The 21225-nt window shown below is 41.4% G+C and overlaps 1 protein-coding gene across 1 annotated transcript; it reads right to left on the bottom strand.

The window, feature by feature from the left end:
* Positions 1 to 1857: 1857 nt before the first annotated feature.
* tcea2 (transcription elongation factor A (SII), 2) lies at positions 1858 to 11800 on the bottom strand. Its single transcript, XM_041058218.1, has 10 exons — positions 11625 to 11800; positions 8619 to 8681; positions 6630 to 6735; positions 6229 to 6328; positions 5973 to 6118; positions 5713 to 5769; positions 4996 to 5150; positions 4344 to 4490; positions 4145 to 4216; positions 1858 to 2200 (listed from the first exon to the last, which is right to left on the bottom strand). The coding sequence occupies exons 1-10, from the start codon at positions 11691 to 11693 to the stop codon at positions 2192 to 2194; spliced, it is 924 nt and encodes a 307-aa protein (XP_040914152.1). The 5' UTR covers positions 11694 to 11800; the 3' UTR covers positions 1858 to 2191.
* Positions 11801 to 21225: the final 9425 nt, after the last annotated feature.

The raw sequence follows: 21225 nt of genomic DNA, 5'->3' as shown, positions 1-21225 counted from the left end.
CTTACACACACCTCCATATTCTCACTCAAACACACACTCACTCACATTCTTTATCTGTATATGTTTTTTTCCCTAGTATTCCCAGCAATGATGGAAAATAGAGGCAATGTCTTTGGTATTTCAGTTTAGTTGCTTCCAAATAATTCTTAGCAGGAAATAACGGCCCGTTAAATGGGTAACCGAATTGTTTAGCACTACCGTTTGCTAGTTAGCTAACATATAAATTAAACATTAAACAAGCAAACAAAAAAAAAAAAAAAAAAGAAAGAAAGAAAGAAAGAAAGAAAGAGGTTTTCGTCATCAGCTGCTGCAGTGTTTAATCTGGACTTTTTTTAAGCTTAGCTAGCCACAGTCACTGTGTTCTGTGTTCATACTTAAAGGTTATTCACCAGATCACGTGCTGAGATCAGCGACACGGTGATGTTGCTACTACAGAACAAAGCCTATTAACTTGGTGCTTAAAATATGACCAAAACCACAGATCAAAACCATAGTTTACTTTTAATTTATATTCAAAATGGCCCGTTTCATCTGCCACAGTTTCCACTCGTTCCGGTCTTCAGACATGATTTCTCACTCTAAGCATATAAACCAAATTTGGCTAAAGTCAGAAATGACATGTTCATTTTGCAGCCTGTTTGCTGAAGCTCCCTCTCCAGCCATCCTCTCTTCTCTGTCGGATCCAGCCGCCCTGCGTTCTGTCTAAACCACATGACTTCAGTCTGTTTTCCATCCAGGAAGAAGAGACCTAACAGAACCTGGTATCACACGGACCCCGAGCCTTCCAAGTGTCTCTCCACCTTCCTCCCTCTCTCTCTCCCATGCTCATGTATGGAAAGAGCTCAGCAGTGTTTCCACAACAAACACAACAGGAGCTTTCTCTGCTCTGCTTTCTCACCGCTTTTCATCACCTCTGTCAACATACTCGCAGCACCAGCATCATTTGGAAAACTGAGACGACGGCCCTGTGTTTTTTCTTAAGTCCATTGTGATTTATTTGTTTTTGCAATTGTAAATCTGGTTCGGTGAATTAAAATCAGAAAGTGACACAGCCGTTTCTGTCCAGATGAATTTCATCAACAGTGATCATGTTTACATGTTTTGTAATAGTTTGACTGTTACTCTAAGTAAGACTTGAATGCCACAGTTACCTCATTCAAATTAAGGTCATCAGAAAATGTCATTCACTGAACAAAAGTGTCTTTAGAACGATCTAAGGTAGTAGATGCTGATGTGAACATCTTGCTGTCGAGGAAATTATTATTTTCCATTAAGTCACGAGAGAACATCTAAAATATTATTAAAATGGCAATGACCATGAACTAAATTTCTAACAACCAAACCAATACCAGCTTTTTGTTAAGCCAATATTGATTTTTAAAAATCCAATAACACATAACAGCTGAAGAACCACTGTTTGATTTAAAAACCTATAACAATCTGATCCCCTCTCTCTTAAATCCGATGACCAAGACTGAGACATTTTACAGTTGAAAAATTAACTTAAACACGTAATAAACCAACACAACTATTCAGTGATGACACTGTTTCTCGTGTTGTGCTCATGCCATATGGGAGTTACCATAATTACAAGCTTTCAAATTGTACATAGCATCCGCATTAAAGTTGTACTCAACTGGGAAACTTCTTCTGAAAGCCTTCATATGCTCGGTATTTAATAATATGGATGTGTCACATCCGCAAAAATACATCAGGTGAGCCAAAGTATATAATTTAGAGTAATTAAACCCAAGCTTAACGATTCAGAAATCTGAAATAAGCCAACATCAATCCTCTCTGACTCTAACAGCTTCTCTGCTGAGACCAAACAAGACCAAAAAGGACTTAGTTTTCATCCAAAAGCAACTTTAATAGAAATGTTAAGCGCAAAATATGTGGCAGCACAAAAAAAGGCACATTCACTGTTTCCACAAGGCCTAAATGTGATTTAAATCTGGCTTAAAGCTTCATCAGCATAAGAAATAAACTCCAAGTATTCTATACAAAACAAATGAAACTAATGGACAACATGAACTGACAATTTTCTCCAAATATATTACATCTTTTAGTTTTAGATATATAAAAAGAAATGATACAAAATGAGAAAAAAAATAATAAATTCATTTTTTTCAGATTCAGTTCATTTTAGTCAGTCTGCTTCATGATGGAATAATTCACACACACGTCCTCTTCAACAGAACTGAAACAAAGAAAGACTGTGATTAAACTTTCTCAAAGTTCATCAGTAAAAATTCTTGACTTAATTGGAGCTCAGTCTACAGCATCACCCACTGAACCATTTTTAAAAGCTTAAACCTCAGTTAAAGGAGCCCTGTGGAGTTTTCTCATGAACAGTGAAGTTTAAATTCAGCGTTACTCACCAGACTCATTGTTTGTATCCTTGATGTGTTTATCCAAACGTGCTGAACGCATGTCCTTCCTCAAAACATTTGCAAATCTTTACAAAAATATTTAAATTCCTGCTTTGTTTACTTCCATGTTTACTCGCTAGCAGTCTCCATCTTCATCGTCTTTGTCGACGCATCGTTACATTCGTTGGTGCCAACCAACAGATTAGCAGGAAACCGACAGCAGGATGTGAATCCTGCTGCCGGTGTAGGTGCACACACACAAGTGTACGAGCACAACACAGATGGGCACACGCACAAAACAAACAAATCAATGAGTCACTAGTGAAAATGTTGCTCCAACGCCTTACTAGTGGTAAAAAACTCCACAGGGTACCTTTAAGTTTTATGTCTTGCCACCAGTTTTACTACAGCGTGAATATTCCTGTTTGGGCGAAGCCGCTGTGTCCAGAGGTTTTTACATTTTATTTAAAATATTTAACAATAACATCTGTGAAACTTGGAGCATTTGCACAGAGCTTTTTGGCCTCTTTTAGCGCATAGTTTTAGTTTCATGGCACATGCACCATTTGATCCAGTCCCAGTGCTCTCATCAACCCCTGTTCATTAGCAACAGACAGTGGTTTTCAGCTAACAAGCTCAGATAAACCCACTTTACACTGCACACTCAGCACCAAACTAAAGAGACTAGAGGGGCAGAAAGTGGAACACTGAGCAAAGTGATATTTTCAACTCAGGAGTTGGTGGAGACCACACCAGAGCTAAAAAGGATGCAAAAATTTTATGCTCTCCAAAAAGTTCAGCCTTCATATTTGATATCTTTGGAAAGTTGAATTGAACCACAACGTTCGTTTGTGCTGACAAGGTCAAAACTTAATGTGGCTTTATTTAAGTAATTTATCTGTGATTAAAATGCTGAAGCCTCGCACCATGTGTCACAGTCTCTCCGGTGTCTCGAAGTGCTGAACCAACAAAACAGACTACCCACAAACCATCAGCTTCTCAAATTAGCTGCTTCACCTTGACCTAGAACCAGGAGCTAAATAAGGGAGAGAAGGAGGGAGTAAATATGGAGAGGAAGAGGAAGAGGGGTTAGATGTAGGGGAAAGGGTGAAAAGGAAAGTGAAGGAGGTTTAAGATGTAAACAAGATAGGAGGGAGTGGACGGACGAAAGCTGAGAGAAGTGAAAGACAAGCTGAACAGATGGAGAAAAAGAAGGAAAGGGAATGAGAGTAAGGAGGATGTGAAAAGGAAGCAGGAGCTCTAACAGAAGGTGAGCAGGAAGGTAAGGCTGTGAGGAAGAGGAGGAAGCTAAACTAGTCTCTGCTGCCATCTTGTGGTGAAAGTTTGTTACTGACAATCAATTTCGCTCAGTAACACTTCAGAGAAAAAAGAGACAACAGAGTTGCTCTTTATTTATTTTCTGAGGCAGCTTTCCTCAACCTCCCATGTTTATTTGTACTTCAGTTTATCCTACATTTCCCACCGTGCCTTTCAACAGGTGGGATGGTGGTATGTGTTTGATTTCTGTGTTGAAAGTTCACACATTTCATAGAAGCAACAGATCTGGGGTTTACCTCATTTGCAAGTATTCAGCAGCCTTTAATGGATATCCTGAGCTTTTACAGAGTATTTATTTATTTTCTTTATAGTTGTTATGTTCTTTATGTTGTTATGGATCATCTGTGTATTTATTAATTTTATGCATATGCTGTTTTCAGTTTATTCTGTTTTAATCATTTATCAAACATGCCATTATTAACGTATCTTCTTACCTTCCATCGGTTGCCGCAGCTGTTACACAACACGAAGGTTGTCATGGGCTCATCTGCACTGCGGGTCTGCACCTATAAAACACACACACACACACACAGAAAAGTAGGTTTAATAAAAATAAATATATAAATAAGAATAGTGAAGGATTTTAGTCAAAACTGTCCATACTCAGTTTTTCGTGTGTGTGTGTGTCCATACCTGTGTGTATGTGCAGCTCTTTCCGTGACACTTGTTGCAGATGAACATGTCCGTCTCATTTCCCCCGACCTTCGACAGCTGATGCTCTCTGATGGACTCTTTAGTCAAAGCCTCTCTGATCTGCTTCAGCTCCGCACTCGCCATCTCCTACATGCAAGTACACGCACGCACACAGACTGAAGGAACCAGCTGCATTCAAGTATACAGGATTCAAATATTTACAGAGATTAAACACATTCTTTGCTGCCCATGAGTAAAGAAAACCTTCCCCACTCAGCCCAGTCACAGCTGAGATGGAACAACATTTAGCTCTTTGTGAACATGATCGAGTCTAGACATCAGTATCAATAATCTACAAGTACTATCTTCAAGTACCTCACTGATGTTTGAAGCAGGGCCTGAATGGAACAAGATCTGTTCATCAGAAAAAACTTCACGTACAGGTGAAAAACACAGAACATCCCTCTGAAACTCACACACACCTTTGTACTGTACTAATGAGGACATTTCGTGGCATAATTCGTTCCTTAGCTCCTTATACTAATCCAATGTAACCATACACTTACTGTCACCATAACCCTAAGCCAAGTCTTAATGCTCAAACGACCCCCTGGAAGAAGTGAGGATGAGACAAAATGTCTGCAGGACTGACCTCAGCTGTCATGCAGGCGATACGCTGAGGCAAGATGTTTCCACACAGGACGTTGCGCCGCAGGTCGGGATTCTTCTGGTCCTTCAGGTTCGAGATGCGGCTTCGTAGGCGGGTTTTATATTTCATGTCTGTAGACTTAAACTCCTGGAAGATCTGTGAGCACGACGAGCAGTCAAGGACCCGAAACACTCACAACTGATGAGACGAGACAGTACAGTATATATCACATAATTCATTTACCATCACTTATCATAAAATCCCTATCCAACAGGTACGTGCATTTTGTATGTGCATACGTGTGTTGTATTAGTTTCATTTCCTTACTTCCTTCCCTTGTACATGTTCAGTTAAATGTGTTAGTAACATCATGTATTTTAGAAGCTACTGGATGAGAGTGTACTGACATTTAGTGTGCTCTTTTGACCTTTTGTTGGCACTAGATTAAAAGTCACTGATCACCAAAGTCGTCATGATTCATCCTCTGGTAACAATGAATGTCTGTATCAAATTTACTGACAATACATCCAGTAATTGTTATGATATCTCACTCTGGACCAAAGTGTTGAGTGAACAGACCCAACGGTGCCCTGACAGAGCCGCACTCGAACAGTGAAACACACCCTGTCAACACACACAGATTAAGATCTTTCATTCAGGCCTGAAATCCTGTCCTGCTGGTTCATGTGTATCCTGTGTGTTGATGACGTGAAAGGATATGTTCTTCGATTTGTGCTGCGAGATGCTCGCAGTCGACTCCAATGGTCTTGTGGTCGTCTGAAAAACACAAACACACATTCTTGTTTAGGTTTGTGCACATTAAAAGCTTTATATACAAATTCATTTACGTTTTACAAAAGCAAAATAATAGCACCATGATAAAAAATGATTTTTTTTCAACTTGGTACCTTGGTAAAAAAAACTTCTTGTCAGCATCTTTGCATTGTGAAAACTCAGTGTACACACATGTATCTTCTCACCGTCAGTCTGCAGCGCGGCCACCAGCAGCTCTCGACACTTGTTCCGGATGTTGTCGGTGGTGACGGGGGCAGGCGGGAAGGAGGTGACCCGCGCAGGAAGCGTTGGAGTGGTGGGAGTGGTAGGGGTTTCCACAGACTTCTTGTTGCTGAGGAGGAGGAGGAGGGGAGGTGATGATGATGTTTAGTATGGTGAAAGAAACATGACTAAATAAAGGAAAACTCCACTTTATATCCTCCTCTTGTATTGACAACGGACCTTTTCTCGCTGCTGCCACAGTCCTTGGAGGTGGACGACGACCTCACAGGCGAACCTTCCTTCTTCTTCTCCTTCTCCTCCGACTTCCCCTCTGATCCATCTGTGGGACGATAAACAACACACACGTTCACTTGTATCATGACAGTGTTCTCAAAGGACATTGTGTCACTAGGCCAGAGCAGTGTTGGACTTGTCAGGTCGATTAATTGACAAAACTGATAAACAACAATTCTGATAAATCAACGTTTACATCATCCATTTTCTGACACTATATATATGAAACCGTTAATTTCTTATAATCAATAGATTAAATTGGATATATATATATACATATATATATATATATATATGTTTTTTTCCTGCGCTGTTAATTAACATAATAAAAAAAACTGTACACACACCAAGCAGTTTCTTCCAGGACTTGATGAGAGCTTTGGCCAGAGTCTGAACCTCTTCATCTGAGCTCTGTTTCCTCACTGCGTTCACCGACATCCCAATTCTGGTGGACTGCAGACAGAGAAGGAGAGAGGGAGAGAGAGACCAGAAAAACAGAGAGAGAATGAAGGAAAACACAGTATCCATGTAAATAAATGTTTCTGACTTCTCCTGTGTTATCTGAGACAATCAGCTGTGTTTATTTCACACATTTATTTCAGACGCACCCCGCAGTACACTTCTACATCCCTGCAGTGACGTTAGAAGACAAACCACTGTGGAGTAGGGGTGGTTAATCGGTCCAATTTCAACTTCTCTTTCATTGAGAAACATCTCGAAGCACCTTCAGTATTGTGTAGTGTAGCTGTAACTTACAAGTTTTTAACTCGTTTTAGATGTAGTCTTTCACCGGGGATAATTTTGTTTTTTCAACTCGTGGAGAGTACGCTGATTCGGCGGAATGAGGCTTCAGGCGGTTGTCTTTAGCCCATGCAGCCTCCTCTGGATGGAACCGCTCCATCCGTCGGGGTCGCGGCGGAGCTGGAGCCTATCCCAGCTGACTACGCGCGAGAGGCGGGGCTGACCCTGGAGTGGTCGCCAGTCAACGGCAGGACCGACACGCAAAGACGGATAACTACACACGCACACACTCACCTAGGGACAATGCGAAGTAGCCAGTTAAGCTAATGTGCATGTTTTTGAGACTGTGGGATGAAGCCGGAGTACCAGGCACAGGGAGAACATGCAAACTCCGCGCAGAAAAGCTCAGACCGGGGTTCGAACCTGGAGCAACCGCTCACCAATGGCCGCACTTCATTGTTGTGTGCCGTTATTTACCGTTTCAGCTTTCATGCATTCCCCTTTAACGCTGCGGTCCGGGCAGAGTGGATGCAGAAGATCTGGAGGGATGACTTCAACCCGACCAAAAACACCCGGATCTGTAGTCGGCATTTTAAGCACTGGTTTTCATCTGTTAGTGAAGGCATGAGCAACTCAGCAATTAATTAAAGATCTATGTTGCTTCTTTAAAAAAAACATTCTCTGTATCACTGTCACCATTACATTAGCTTTGGGTTTTTACTGACCTGAAATGAAAATGCACCAGCTCAAACACCTGATGCACGGACAAGGGTGGTAAATAATCTTGATCGCGGCCATTGGTGAGCGTTTGCGCTACTTGTCTCTAGTTTTCTGAAGCAATACATTAAAACACAAACAAAAAAAACTCACCTATTCGGCAGGCCCGCCTAATCTCATGCTACTCCTAACTTGAGAGCTGTCTAAACGCATTGTCCGACAGCGATAAGTTCTGCTTTCTCTGCGCAACAGAGTCGTTTCTTTTGGTCGAGAAAAGTTGGCGCTTTTTTTCAGGGAGCCGTGTTTTTTTTTTTTTTTTTGTTTTGTTCGTATGCGCCTCAACTAAAAAGCGTCAAACGTTGAATAAAAAAACAACTGATAATTCTAAAACATCTACTGGACAACTGACCTAAATGTTAGCTACATAGCTAGTGCTATGTAAATAAAATAATCTCTGTTAATGTAACTCGATCGCTGTTGCCTCTCGCTTAGATCACCGGAAGTTTTCACCGGAAGTGCTGGCCTACGTCAGCGGTCGCCATATTGTGCAAGGAGCGACACGCCTCTCCCTAGCATAGTAAGCTCGCTCGCTGCCTCTGTTACAGGGTGTTTTGTCACCAGCTCCGCCTTGCGGTTAAATCTTGTATGTCAGCCAGTAACTGGAGGAGTCCCTGCTGCGTTAAAAAAATTTTTAAAAAAATCGATCTTTGGAAATTTAATAATCGACTCATAATTGTCCATAATATAATCGCGATTAATCAATAATCGATTTTTTTTCACCTGTGGAGGTTGCTGGATGTCCATACCTTGCATTAATACACTAGCAGTGCAAGTGGTATACTGGTAAGAGCATTAGTACCAGCAACAGCAACAATTACCTGCAGCGTCTCAAGAGACATCTTGGTGTTCTTCAGTTCCCTCAGCAGGTCGATAGCACCGTCCTGCAGACAAAACAGCACACAGCGACTTTCATATCAGTGTGTGGCGTGAGAGGGACGGACGCATGCTGGCGACAGTCAGCAGGAGTGCATCAAAAATTGCACTCCTCAAATCTGAACATAAACGCACAACATAAATATCCTAACATTCAGGCTGATTTATCTCCCAGGTTCATCCCACTTCCTTAGACTACGGTTATACCTCAAACAGAAAAAGACAAGGACCGATAAAATCCATTATTATTCATTTTTTTTATGTTGCACTATCTATATATCTATATATATTTTTTTTACATTGAAGGTCGAGAGTGTCAAATGGTCAAGATGTCATTTTTTACTGTATGTGAAGATTCATGGTTTCTTCCCAAGATTCCCTCCCACAGCTGAAAAGCTGTCACCCTGACACCCCGAAAGCAATTGTTCAATGTATTCTGAAAGGTCACCCAGAGAATGATGGAGCCACAAGACTGAATTTTAGCGAAAGCAGCTTTCTCTGGGTGGAGCTCCTGCTCACTCTTGTTCGTAATTTGTCTCTGAATGAGGACCAAAAAGTTTCCATACACGCTATCAGGAAATTTTATTTTAGCAAATTAAACCCAACAGCTGCACAAGTCGGTGGGATGGGATGCTCTTTGCAGCAGCTGCTGTGCTGAAGTTTAGGCTGAAGTAAAAGTGATGCAATAGCTTCACATTAAAGAAATCCCACATGATGATGCTTTACTGAAGATGCCATACGTTGTCAAAACACAAGAGAGGACAACAGTCTGAGAGACACAACAAAACAGCAGGTAAAAACAGGGAAAAGGGAAAGAAAGAAAATGATACGACAAATGAGATGGTCCAGCAGGGAAGAAAAGCTGGACGTGTTCCCACGTTGCCACATAAGCAACACAGATACATGGAGACATGAACAGATAAAAAGACCAAAAGGACATTTAGAGACAAAGGAAAAACAGCAGAAAGCAGATATGGATTTACAGAGGATGTCAGATGAAAGAGAGGTGAAATAAAAGTAGTTAAGAAGAAGAGGATGTTAAAGAAAAGGAAAGGCGAGTGACAAACTTGCATTATTACTGCATCTATTCTCAAATCCCACTGTGACATTTAAGACAAATAACATCAAGACATTTATGTGCAAACTGAAAGTGTGAGACCAAAAGTCCCCAAGCAATATTTCATTCCTGCTAGGTAACGAAAAAAAAACAAGTATTAGCAGTATTACCAGTGTTACTCGCTCACTTATGAGTACTCCACTGCTTCAGTACTACGCTCCGCATGAAAAAGGATCAAAATCGATGCAGCAGAATCAGAGATACTGTCTTTTTTTTATTTTACTCTTTCTGCTTCCTTGTCAAAACCTAGTGACTACATTACCCACAAATCATTACCACTGCCAACAGTTCAGGCAGAGATTTGGTTGTTATTCTAGTAGCAGCTAACATGGCCCCAAGCTTTTGACCAGAGACCAGCTCACATGAGAGGAGGCTACTGAGGTTCTCTCTAAATCAAACTTCAGCTTCAAACATGTACAATGAACATATAAACATGCAAACATGACCCAACATAAAGCAAATTAGCAAGTATCTCACAATGCACTGTCAGTGTCTGCTTGTGTAGTACAGCAATGGCAAACACATGGTGTTGCTAGCTTGACTATCCTGTGTTATGTATGTGGTAGCAGGGAGCTCACTCCACCTTGTGCTCAGAGATTGGAACTACATCTCTTTACATCATACCCACAACAGCCAATTCCTGCAAATCACAAAATCCTATTTCCACATTTCGACATCCAGACAGTTTCCGTTTGATTCTGCAGGGTTTTTACATTTTGTTCTCACACTCATGGCTCTGAACAGCCTCCCATACAAAACCACAGCCAAGTTACTTAAAGAAAACACACCACCTGACCAGCACCACACAGCAGGCAGTTATCAGGTAACTGGTGGAGCAACTGGAACATTTAGCCAATTAAAAAAGAAGAAGAAGAAAAAGAGCAAAAAGGAAAGTGAATATCTGGAATTACATTCATCAGGTGGACACAAATATGGGATGATAGTGTCACCCTGTGTCTGCTGGATGTGTAAACAGCCTCTTCTTTTCCACCTTACCCATAAGCACTTGATCAGCCAATATAATGTTTCAGGGCTTTAATGTTGTTTGGAGTCTTTCTGCACTTAATGGTCAAAAATGGCCAAATGCTACTTTAAATAAAAAGGGTACATTATAAAATCAAGTCTTTAAAATGGAAAAATATACAGCTTTATTCAAGTTTTGCTTTTTTTTTTTTTTTTTAATTAAAGAACTGTATGAAGTAGCGTTGGCTAATACTTTCTTCATTCTGGGTTCAAAGACAATTCACAGCAACGGGCACAAAGTTGCACGTCACTCACGTCACAACACATTAACCGTTATTAAATCATGTCCTAGTTTTGTCACTGTAGTGATCATGTTTAGGATTATTTCACTGAATTAAAGCCAACACACCTGTCACCTTAGACACAACTGTTTCACCTCAAATTTCAAAATAAAGTACTAAAGTATGTGCACCAGGTGAAAACTACACTCACCCAATAAAAACACTTGAAAAAATTATTTGAGTTCCTTTTAGCTTTGTGTCACCTTGTAACCTCCATAAAATTTATTGACTTTTGGAGCTGTTGACAAGATAATTGAATCCAGGTGCTGATGTTTGAATTGGCACCGATCGCTGCTGTGATCTGTGGCCAAACTATTTTCAAAAATCACAGAAGACGGCAGCAGCAGTGTCGTTATTTCAGTACAGGTTGGCTTGGATACACATGCATATGTTATCCTGCACAGAGCAGTGAGCAGAGTTAAAACACACTCACCGTGTTTCCAGAATTTTCCCCCCTCTCAGCAGTTAAAGGTAGAGCTCATCACCTGATCGCATTTTTCTGCAGATGCAGCAACTGTTATCGCACTCACCGTGTTCTTCTTGTTCACCATTTTATCCAGCTTTTTGGCGATGCGCTCCACTTCCTGGTTTTTAGCCATTTTGAGCGGATTCCTGAGCCTCAGTTCTGCTGCTCTGCAGCGGAGAAAACCTCCACTGATGTGGAAGAAAAACTCTCCCGGTCTCTCTCTCTCTGCCTTCCTTTGCGCACTCGGTCTGTCTCCTTCTCTCCCAGCTGCTGCCTCCCTCTCGTTTGTTGTTGTGTGGCACCGTGGGACGCTGGGAGTTGTAGTTTTTTTTGTTTGGAATCTTTCTAAACTCAGCCGGGAGCGGCGCGGCCAGACTCAGGGAGATGTTTCACCGCTTCCAGCTTTTTCTGTTTATATTTCTCCTACAGGGGAACATGTGAGGATCAGATGGAAAACATTTCTCTGACCGACAGAAAACGCGTCCAACATTTTTAACTTGTCATCAAACCAAACCGAAGCGTTCGGCTGGATTCACTTTTTAAAGATGTTGTGATGATCAGTTCAGTCCCGTTACAACGCAACAACAAGTTTATTTAGCCGGAAATGGTGTTGCGTTAAATTCCTGCTTATGGGTATGTTACGCATGCGCACTACCTTCACATGCTGCGGGGTTTCTATAGACGTGGCTGCTGATTGGCTAACACCGACACACCCACCAAACGACAGAAAACATACCGGTATCTCAAAGCCAGGTGTGCGCCACATGTTAGCGCCGCTCAACCCGGAAACCGCGCACTGCATTTTCAAATTAAACGTTCCCCAATATTTGACTTGATAGTAACTTTCCATCAAACTAAACAAACAAACAAACAGGGAATTGAATCAGAGCGGATGCTTGTGATGGAAAGCTAAACCTCTGATTTAGATTAATCTATGTTTCTATTAAAATTGTTCAATAAGCAGCAAAGGACGCTGCGACGCAGAGCTTCATCATTATTTCACAGAGTGATTTAAGAAACCATTTAAAGGCACTTCTCTGTGATAAAGGTGATAAGCACACAACCTGACTGGAACATAAACATGAGCAGACTGCTCAGAAATAACTGACTGATTGTAAACCTTTGTTAAAGAGCTCTGGAGTCCATTTCATTTCCTCTGGAGGAAGATGTGATTTTGATTCTCTGAATTCTCTTAATTCAGGACTCTTACAGACCTGAATTAAATCCCTGTGTGTATTTACTGTGTCCTTCCTCTAGATGTCAGTGTTGTAAAGTTCTTCTCTGCTTGTTGGACCCTGCAGAAATGTTGATGCAGAAAATGTGTGAGGCCAAGCTCTGTAAAATACAGAGCTTACTCTACAGAGAGAAAACAAGGCTCTGCACACTCAGGTCCAGTGTAAGTATGTAATGATAAAGCATCATGGGACCCAGTAATGGTTTAGAGACTGAAGACTTGGCTTCATCAGTGAATATTTATAATTCACCTTAGTGTTGAAAACAAACAACTCTTCCACATCTGTTTGTGCCTACAGGTTATATTCACATCAGATGGGAACCCCAACTGATTTTACACATCAGTGCCTATTTACAGATGTTTGGAAATACTACTGCTAATGTTGTGTGTGAGGGCTTTTGTTGCTTCAGAGGGATCTGATCGATGTTCTTAAGTAATGTGACTTAAAGCAGAGTCCTTTCAGCCTGAAAACTACAAATCTGAAGATGAAGAAAACCTGGGGGTGTGGAGTTAGAAAGACTGCTCATCCTTTGTTTGAGCCTAGAGGCCTCAGGCTCATTGCAACTGGCACAACAGACCTGAATCTCCAACTGACCTGTTGGTGGTTGAGTTGAATCGTGGGTAATGTAGGTACCAAGTTCTGAAAAGGAAAAAAAGAATCTGTTGAATCAAACATCTATTCTGATCCTGGAGTGTGATGTTAAATCTCTCTGAGGACATAAGCTGTGGACTCCTCATTTCATTTCAAGTCACAAGGAGTCACAACCAAAAAAGGTGAAGAGCCGCTGCTCTAAGATCAGCAGAAGATGCATCCTGACAGGCAGGGGGTACTGATTTACGCTGAGAAAGAGGAGAAATAAATGGAAATGCCTCATTCATTTCATGTAATGTAGAACAGATTACATTTTTTAACAAACTTCCCCAGCACTGCCTGCCAGCGACAACTCACTACGACTCTACTGAAGGGGTTCTGTCTCCCTCCAAATTTGAATCAGACTGTCCTTACTTCATTTGAGACGAGTAAATAATTCTTGGAGAAACTTTTTTTTTTGTCTCATGAATTCTTGCTGCTTGATGTCTGCAGCCAAGAACCTCCTCCAGCTGAGGATCTGAGGAGCAGAGCTGGCAGCAACATCCACAGCTGCTGGGTGAGATAGCTGCCAGTCTGAGTGTGTGTGTGTGTGTGTGTGTGTGTGTGTGTGTGTGTGTGTGTGTGTGTGTGCGTTTGTATTTGTGTGTGTATGTGTGTTTACTACAGAGAACCTGGAGAGCTCGGAGGTATGCAGCGAGGGAGAAAAAGATGCAGATGAGAGAAACTCATCCAAGGAAACAAAAGTAGCTTCTTCTTCCCTCTCTTTTCTTCTTTTCTCATTTTCCTCCCACCATCCCTTCTGCTTTTCTCTTTTCTTTTCTTTTTCCTGTCCTCCCCCTCCTCAGTGTCTTCTCTTCTTCACTTCTCTCTTTTATGCTTCTTTCCTCAGTCCTCTGCTCATCAGATCTTTTATTTGGTTTTTCTCTCGTTTTCCTCCCTTTTTTATCTTTTCTTTTTCCTTCTTTCTTGTGTCCTCCTCTCTGATCCTTTCCATCTTTCATCTTTCCAGTCTCTTGCTCTCTCTTGTCCTCTTACCTTCTGTCCTCTCATCATCCCTTCTTCTTTTCTTCTTACTTGTTTGTAGTCTCTTCCCTTTTGTAGTTCTTGATTTCTAACACATGTAAAGACTCAGGTTAAAGTTTAAAACCAACTCATCTGCTGCTTGTTGGTTCTCTGTGTTTGGATGTTTTCACTGTACAAATCTTCAGCTTCACTGAACTCTCTGCAGCTGTGATGAAGATCTGACAACCTCATGGAGCTTTTAATGTCTTGAACTGCTTTAATTATTTTTCCTGGAAACTGTTTGAAAAAACATTCTGTGTGAAAACACCACAAAAAAATCATAAAGTAGTATTATCCTTCATTGTTGTCAAACCTGAACACTGTTATTTTAAATTTATTTTAAGTACCAACAAAAAACAGTGTTTTACAGTGTAATGGATTTCAGTACAGCACCATTTCTGACTACAGCCTGAAAAATGACCCAGTTTTAAAACATGTGACACAGTGTGAATATTTCAAGAGTCATGACAAAGGTCTTCATGAACACCTACACTCAAAAAACTTTCTTTCTCTCTGTTGCAGTAAACACTTTCATCTTTTCATAATTATTTGTCACAAACATCACAAATTCATCATAATTAAATCATGTAATTTGGGAGGAGTTGGAGATTTTCACATCTGAAAAGCTGCTGCACGTTCATCAGTTGCACAGGCACATCAACATTTCACACGGAGCAGGGTCAGATTTTGAGCAGGAGAGCTGATCGGTGACTTACTGCCTCCAGCTTAAATAATTTTTATTTTCCTTTTATTACTTTTCTGTGGCTTTTGTTCCATTTGCTCGCCACAGCTGCATCTCTGAACAGTGGCTGGCAGATCTCTGTGCTAAGCTCATTTAGCCTGGACGGGGGTGGAAAGTAAAGAAAGAGTACATTTACGTGAGTATATTTGTACTCCACTACATCCTGGAGTCAAGGTGGTGGTGCACTCCTCTCTGCGGACAGGACCAGTCAGACATCTTACTGTTTGAACCTTTAAATTTGTACTGTGATCATTTTGTTGGTGATAACATTATTCAAACAAACCTTATCTTATTTTGGATGAGCTCATCCAATAGTTCTTAATATAAACGGGTTACTCACAGGTGGGGTAATGAAATCAGCCTCCGCTCTGACGAAGCTTCAGCAGAATCATTTACCATCAGAGAGGAAGAAGGAGCCAGCTCCACACAATACTTGGCCTATTTTCTGAAAGAAATAAGAATGGCTCCATCTATCCAACACAGCGGACACTTCCTGTCTAAGGTCATTACTAGCAGTGACTCCATAGATCCAGTGTAAGTAGAAAGGAAACTTCCTGGTGCTGAGGGTCAGAATGAACAACCTAGGATCAAGGAGAGTGGTCACGTCCTGCTCCAGATGGTTAATAGCTGAGACTCCAAAGATCCAGTTATAGAAGAGAAACACTTCCTGGCGTCAGAGGTGACTTTGAATGAGTCCATAGATCAAGAGAAGGGGACACTTCCTGAATTCAGCCGCTGATAGTAGGTTTCATTGATCTGATACACACAGAATAGACACTTCCTAGATACATAGATCTACTCCAGGTACAACGAACAGTTCCAGATGGCAGAAGTTAACCCGAAGGACTCAACAGGCAAAGTACAACTTATACAGAGAAAAGTATAACCAGAATCTAAATGCCACCATCATCCCCATCGTCCAGCTTTAACAGCTTTGTTATATTACGGCTCGGTCAGGGCTGTTGGAGACAATCTACCACCGTTTTATCCAGTGTCCATGTCCACAGGACACTGTTCTGGCCAGAGAAAAGCTCCAAAACTGTCCCCCAACAGCTGAACTGCTGAAGTTAAGGTTCGTTACTGAGTTAGAAAATTTGTTTGTAACTCAGCACTAGAAAACTTACCAACAGCAGCAAAAATAAATAAATAAATAAATAAAATGTGCGGACGAGCCCCCATTCTGTCACAGACTTCTGAGTCAGCTTGTGACAAAAAGCAGTAGTTCAGTCAAAATGAGCGATGCACAGTCACAACATCTGTCAGCACATCGATCATAAACGAAAAAAAATCAGTGGAAAGTTTGAATCTCAGTGAAACAAACAAAAAATATGTAATGGAAAATCTTCAGCTTCCACAACAGCTGAGAGATTATTATTATTTTTATTGTGATACTAAGATTTCGATAATTCGAAAGTGAAATACAACAACAGTAAATATGTGATAACATTAATAACAATAAGAAGCAGAATTAATGTGTTTTGGTGCCAGGTGCATTGTGGGTGTAAAAGTTCAATCGAAGATGGTTCCCCGGAGAAAGACACAACCCTTACTATTGTTCACTTCTCAAAAACATGAGGGCAGTTTACTTTACAGTGGGGATCTCGCTGGTCCAGTTCTGGACATGTTACAGTTCATTTCCCAGCAACAACCACCAAGAATGTTGAATTACATTCTGATCATTCAAGAGTGCAGAGTCTGCTGTCCCGGCCTTTTCCACAATGGATTTCTTCTTGTGTGATTGCTCCACGCTGATGCACATCTGCTGTGACCGAGCGATTTTACGGTTTATCTTTGATGTTTCAGATTCTGTCAGAAAACATCCACCACAGCACAAAAAATATGGAACCCGTTCTGCTTTTGAAAATTTGGCTTGAGTAAAACGGACACATCTTTGGCTTTCGTAGGAAAACTTGTTTACAATCAGCAACAAGTACCTTCGGAAAAATAATAAATTTCAGAAATGTTCATACAGCTCGTGTATTGAAGTTATTGGAACAGCACAATGGTGTTGTTATATTACGGAAGTTCAGCTGTAATAGACTCATATTTTTTTCAGACATTAAAGAAACAGAAACAGGATGAGGAAACACAAATGTGAAGGAACTGAATGAGCTCACATCTGTCAGAACTGAGACACGAACGAGGTGAGACGTTCAGAGACGTCTGGAAGTCTGAGGAAAAGTGAAATGAACATATTTATATGTATATTACAGACTTTATTTTTCACTCACTTCATTACAGTCAGAGTTTCCTGTTTGCCTTCAGAAGAACTGCAGATTAAGACACCTTAAACATCAGCACGGGAATTTAATGATGGTGGTTCCTATGATCCACACATATCAATCACACATCAATGGACCTATCTACTGGGTTGACAGCCTATAATATAGGAGAATGAGTCCAGGACTCAGTGGTGATACAATAAATTATTAAAGATCATTAATATTGCTCTCTAACATTAGATTGTTTGTTGTTGCTGCTGCCTTGGATTAAATAAACATTAATTATCCATCAGTAAAATGATAATCAGCCAAACACACAGCCAACAGTTAATATTTGTTGCATGTTTGTCCCTTTGTGTATCTGATGAGTTCAGCTTCTTTGTGTGCTTGAGGGTGTGTGTGTGTGTGTGTGTGTGTAAAAACGTGTACAAGAGCGCATGTGTTTGTTTGTTTCCCCGCCCGGTGCCAACATTCCAGCCAGGAGACAGGAAGTCAGGAACAAGGTGGCGAAGCTGATGTCATCATCCCCGGACAGAGAATGAGGCTGCTGGTCCAGTGTGGCACAGTTTTGGCACACGTCCTCGCTCGTTCTCCAGAGCCAGAGGACACGAGTTGGCCTGAGACACGAGACGCCTGAGAGTGAGGGAGTTCAAGTCTCCTACCATTTTAAAATGTGTTTTATGTGCAAAAAAACCCAACCGTTTTGTTTTCTGTAATAAAACAACATTTTTCTGTAGTTATTGTGGGCAGAAACCTTCTCTGACCTATGTTTGGAAGCCAGTCTTGGTCCTTACACTGAACATGGACATTTCAGTGAAGTATGAGACATCTTGTGTTCAGCAGTTAAACTTTTGAGCTGAAGAATATTATCAGGGTTTTAAAAGAGAGAGAAGGAGCAGATGTAGTTTTCAGAAGTTTAGTATGAACTTTTTTGGCGGAAAAACCATGTCAGACATAAATTTTCTGTCTTCAAACATGTCAGGAGAAGTTTTCATGCATGGTAAACATGTTGTCCTGCAGCGGAAATGCTGCGATAAAATCAGACTTATTCGAGCGAAGAACGATTTCAGAAGTTTTGTCACCGTAAAACTTTCATATGACATCAGAAAACGTGCGTGTTACTTCAGAGCGACACAAGACTTTGCTGTCTGTCACACACACACTGAGTCTCTTCATTCTCTTCTCTTGCGTCTCACACGTTCTGCTTCCAATTTGCTTTTACTGTGAAATGATTTGTCCTTATGAATGAAGACAGTGCTTTGTGTTTGCGTGTCTGTGTGTGTGTGTGATATTTCCTCTTGGCCAGGTCACAGCAGGACTGAAGTCCGCTGGTCTGCTGCTGGGCCGTGTGCATGTGTGTCCTTTCTGATGTGTGTGTGTGTGTGTCTTTTATGAGTGTTTTATGATGTGTGTGTGTGTGTGTGGGAAGGCATTGACAGCCCCTCTCCCACACACTTCCCTGTCACACCCCCTGTCACACACACACACACACACACACACACACACACACACACACAATGCTCATAAAGACATAGTGTGCGTAGACACAAGTCGATCTTTCGATTATTGTGAATTTATTCTTGTATTTTTGTGTTGTAACGGCTTTCAGCAGAATTTTTTGTTTTCTTTTGGATTAAAGTTTTCACTGGGTTCATGTTTTTGCACTGCGCATTAAATGGGTTGAGTTTAGGGCCACTAACACTATAAAAGGTCACGGAAACAAACATGAACCGCTGGTGGACGAGGCCCCCGGGTTCATGTCCTTCACTGCTCTATATGAACGTCACACTATTTCCTGCTTTGGCATTGAAAATCTGCATTGGACGTAAATCCAGTCCTGCAAAATTGTCTAATGAATACGTTATTCTGAGGAGACTCAGGTCACTATGAGCTGACGGACTCCGTCGTATCGGTATTGTCCTCCCGAAACTGAAACCCACGATGTACAACTGTGTTAAAAATAAAGAAATACGTTTTAAAAAACGTAAAAAATTTGGGAGAAAGTTAAACTGATCCAAAAAAAATCCAAGAAAATTTGCAGAATGTGTAAAACGAAGTGCTAAAGAAAATAAAAGACATGTATGAGCTCTACACAAACACTCCCAAACACTCTGTGTTGCTTGTCTGTTTGTTGCCCTGTTTTGTTTAGTCATCACACAGTTGTTCTGTGTGTGTGTGTCTTCATGCGCCATGCACTGTTTGCCATAGTGTGTGTGTGTGTGTGCGCGTGTGTGATGTTGGTTGCTCCTCTGGGGTTACAGACAGAAGAATAGCAGCAGCTCTGCAGCGATGTGAAACTGAGAAAGTGTTCGCTCCCTGCTTCTTCTTCCTGTCCCCGCACATCCACCACCACTTCCTCACAATGGGACTCACGGGAGTTAAAATGTCTGCCCATCTGTCCGTCAGACAGTCTGTCTGTCCCTGACAGGATCTACACCACGAGTTCAGCCTGAGCGTCACGACGGTGCAAGTCAGTGCTTTTGAATGGACTCATCTCTAACGACAGCGCAGTGAGTCTGATGAACTCTGATGAAAGTTTGCATCGGCAGAGAAGCATCTTTAAAAAGTAGTTTGACATTTTGAGAAATGTCTCTTATTCACTGTCTTACTGAGACAATTGGACGAGAGGATCGATACCACCCTCAGTCAGTATGAGGTTGCCAGGCAACCAGCCGAGAAATGGTCCTTCACATGACCCACAGTAAAACCACACACGCCGTTGGTCAGTGAGCCTTACAGGTGCCGGCTGTGCACGGACCAACGCAACCAGGTCCAGAGAAACCAGATCTAGAAATAAAGGTGAAAGTGCCTGAAATGAATGTACTAATCCCAATAATCCTGCGCAGTCGTCAGACTTGTACTGATGTTCCCACGATCCCAGGTGTCAGCCTTTACCTGAGTGAGCACAGTGTTATCATGACCAATAGAACCGATCAGCAGAGCTACAAACGTCAAACTGACAAAAAAGTTGTTTCCAAGGTCAAGAGTGAACTTTGAATCTCAGGACAAAAGAAAAATATATTAATTATATCATAGTTTTCATAGCTTTCATATTGCTGTATGGCAGTAATGTGAAATTAAAGGAACATTAAAGAAAAACTATGTTTCATAGTTTTTCTTTGATACTGTTGAATTCACTTCTGTGGTAAATGAAACGTGCGAAGCAGCAGGTTGATGTCCAGCTGGTCAAAGAGGTTTTATAAGGTAAACGAGTCTCTGTCACTTTCCATCATCACAGTCATAAAGTAACAGGCTTTGTCCTTCTTTCAGCATGCCTGCCCTCATTATTCTGTGAGTGTGTGAGTGTGAGTGTGTGTGAGTGTGTGAGTGTGAGTGTGTGTGCGTGTGTGTGTGAGTGTGTTTGCATGCAGAGTTAGATATAGGTCAGGCCAGGGTGTATGCACGTCTTTGTGTCCGTGTGTGTGCGATTTCGAGTGTTGAAAAGGCGCTCTAATCTTTATCCATGTAACAAGTGAAAACAATGAGAACACACACACACACACACACACACACACGCACGCACGCACGCACGCACGCACACGCACACACACTGTCACCCTCCTGCTGCTCTCAGCATCTCCCCACTGTGGCAGCAGCACAATTCCCAGAAACTGCCCTCCATCCAGAACACACACACAGCACACACACACAGGTGCACACACACACACACACACACACATGCAAACACACACATGCAGACACACACATGCAGACACACTATTGATTCTTATCAGCTGTGTGTGTCAGTGGGCACAGCACGTTTTACACGTGTGTCGACTTGTGTTTACATTGTGTATGAACTAAGTGCAATGG

Source organism: Toxotes jaculatrix, chromosome 2 (assembly GCF_017976425.1).
Source record: "Toxotes jaculatrix isolate fToxJac2 chromosome 2, fToxJac2.pri, whole genome shotgun sequence".
Taxonomy (NCBI): Eukaryota; Metazoa; Chordata; class Actinopteri; family Toxotidae; genus Toxotes; species Toxotes jaculatrix.
This window is presented reverse-complemented; position numbering and strand designations above follow the sequence as displayed.

Excerpts from the sequence above, each read along its gene's own strand:
- tcea2 (XM_041058218.1), bottom strand. The coding sequence starts at position 11,693 with ATGGCTAAAAACCAGGAAGTGGAGCGCATCGCCAAAAAGCTGGATAAA. Across the intron at positions 8,682-11,624 it reads TGGTGAACAAGAAGAACACG|GACGGTGCTATCGACCTGCT; the intron begins GTGAGTGCGATA and ends TTTTGTCTGCAG. Across the intron at positions 4,491-4,995 it reads TCGCCTGCATGACAGCTGAG|GAGATGGCGAGTGCGGAGCT; the intron begins GTCAGTCCTGCA and ends ACTTGCATGTAG.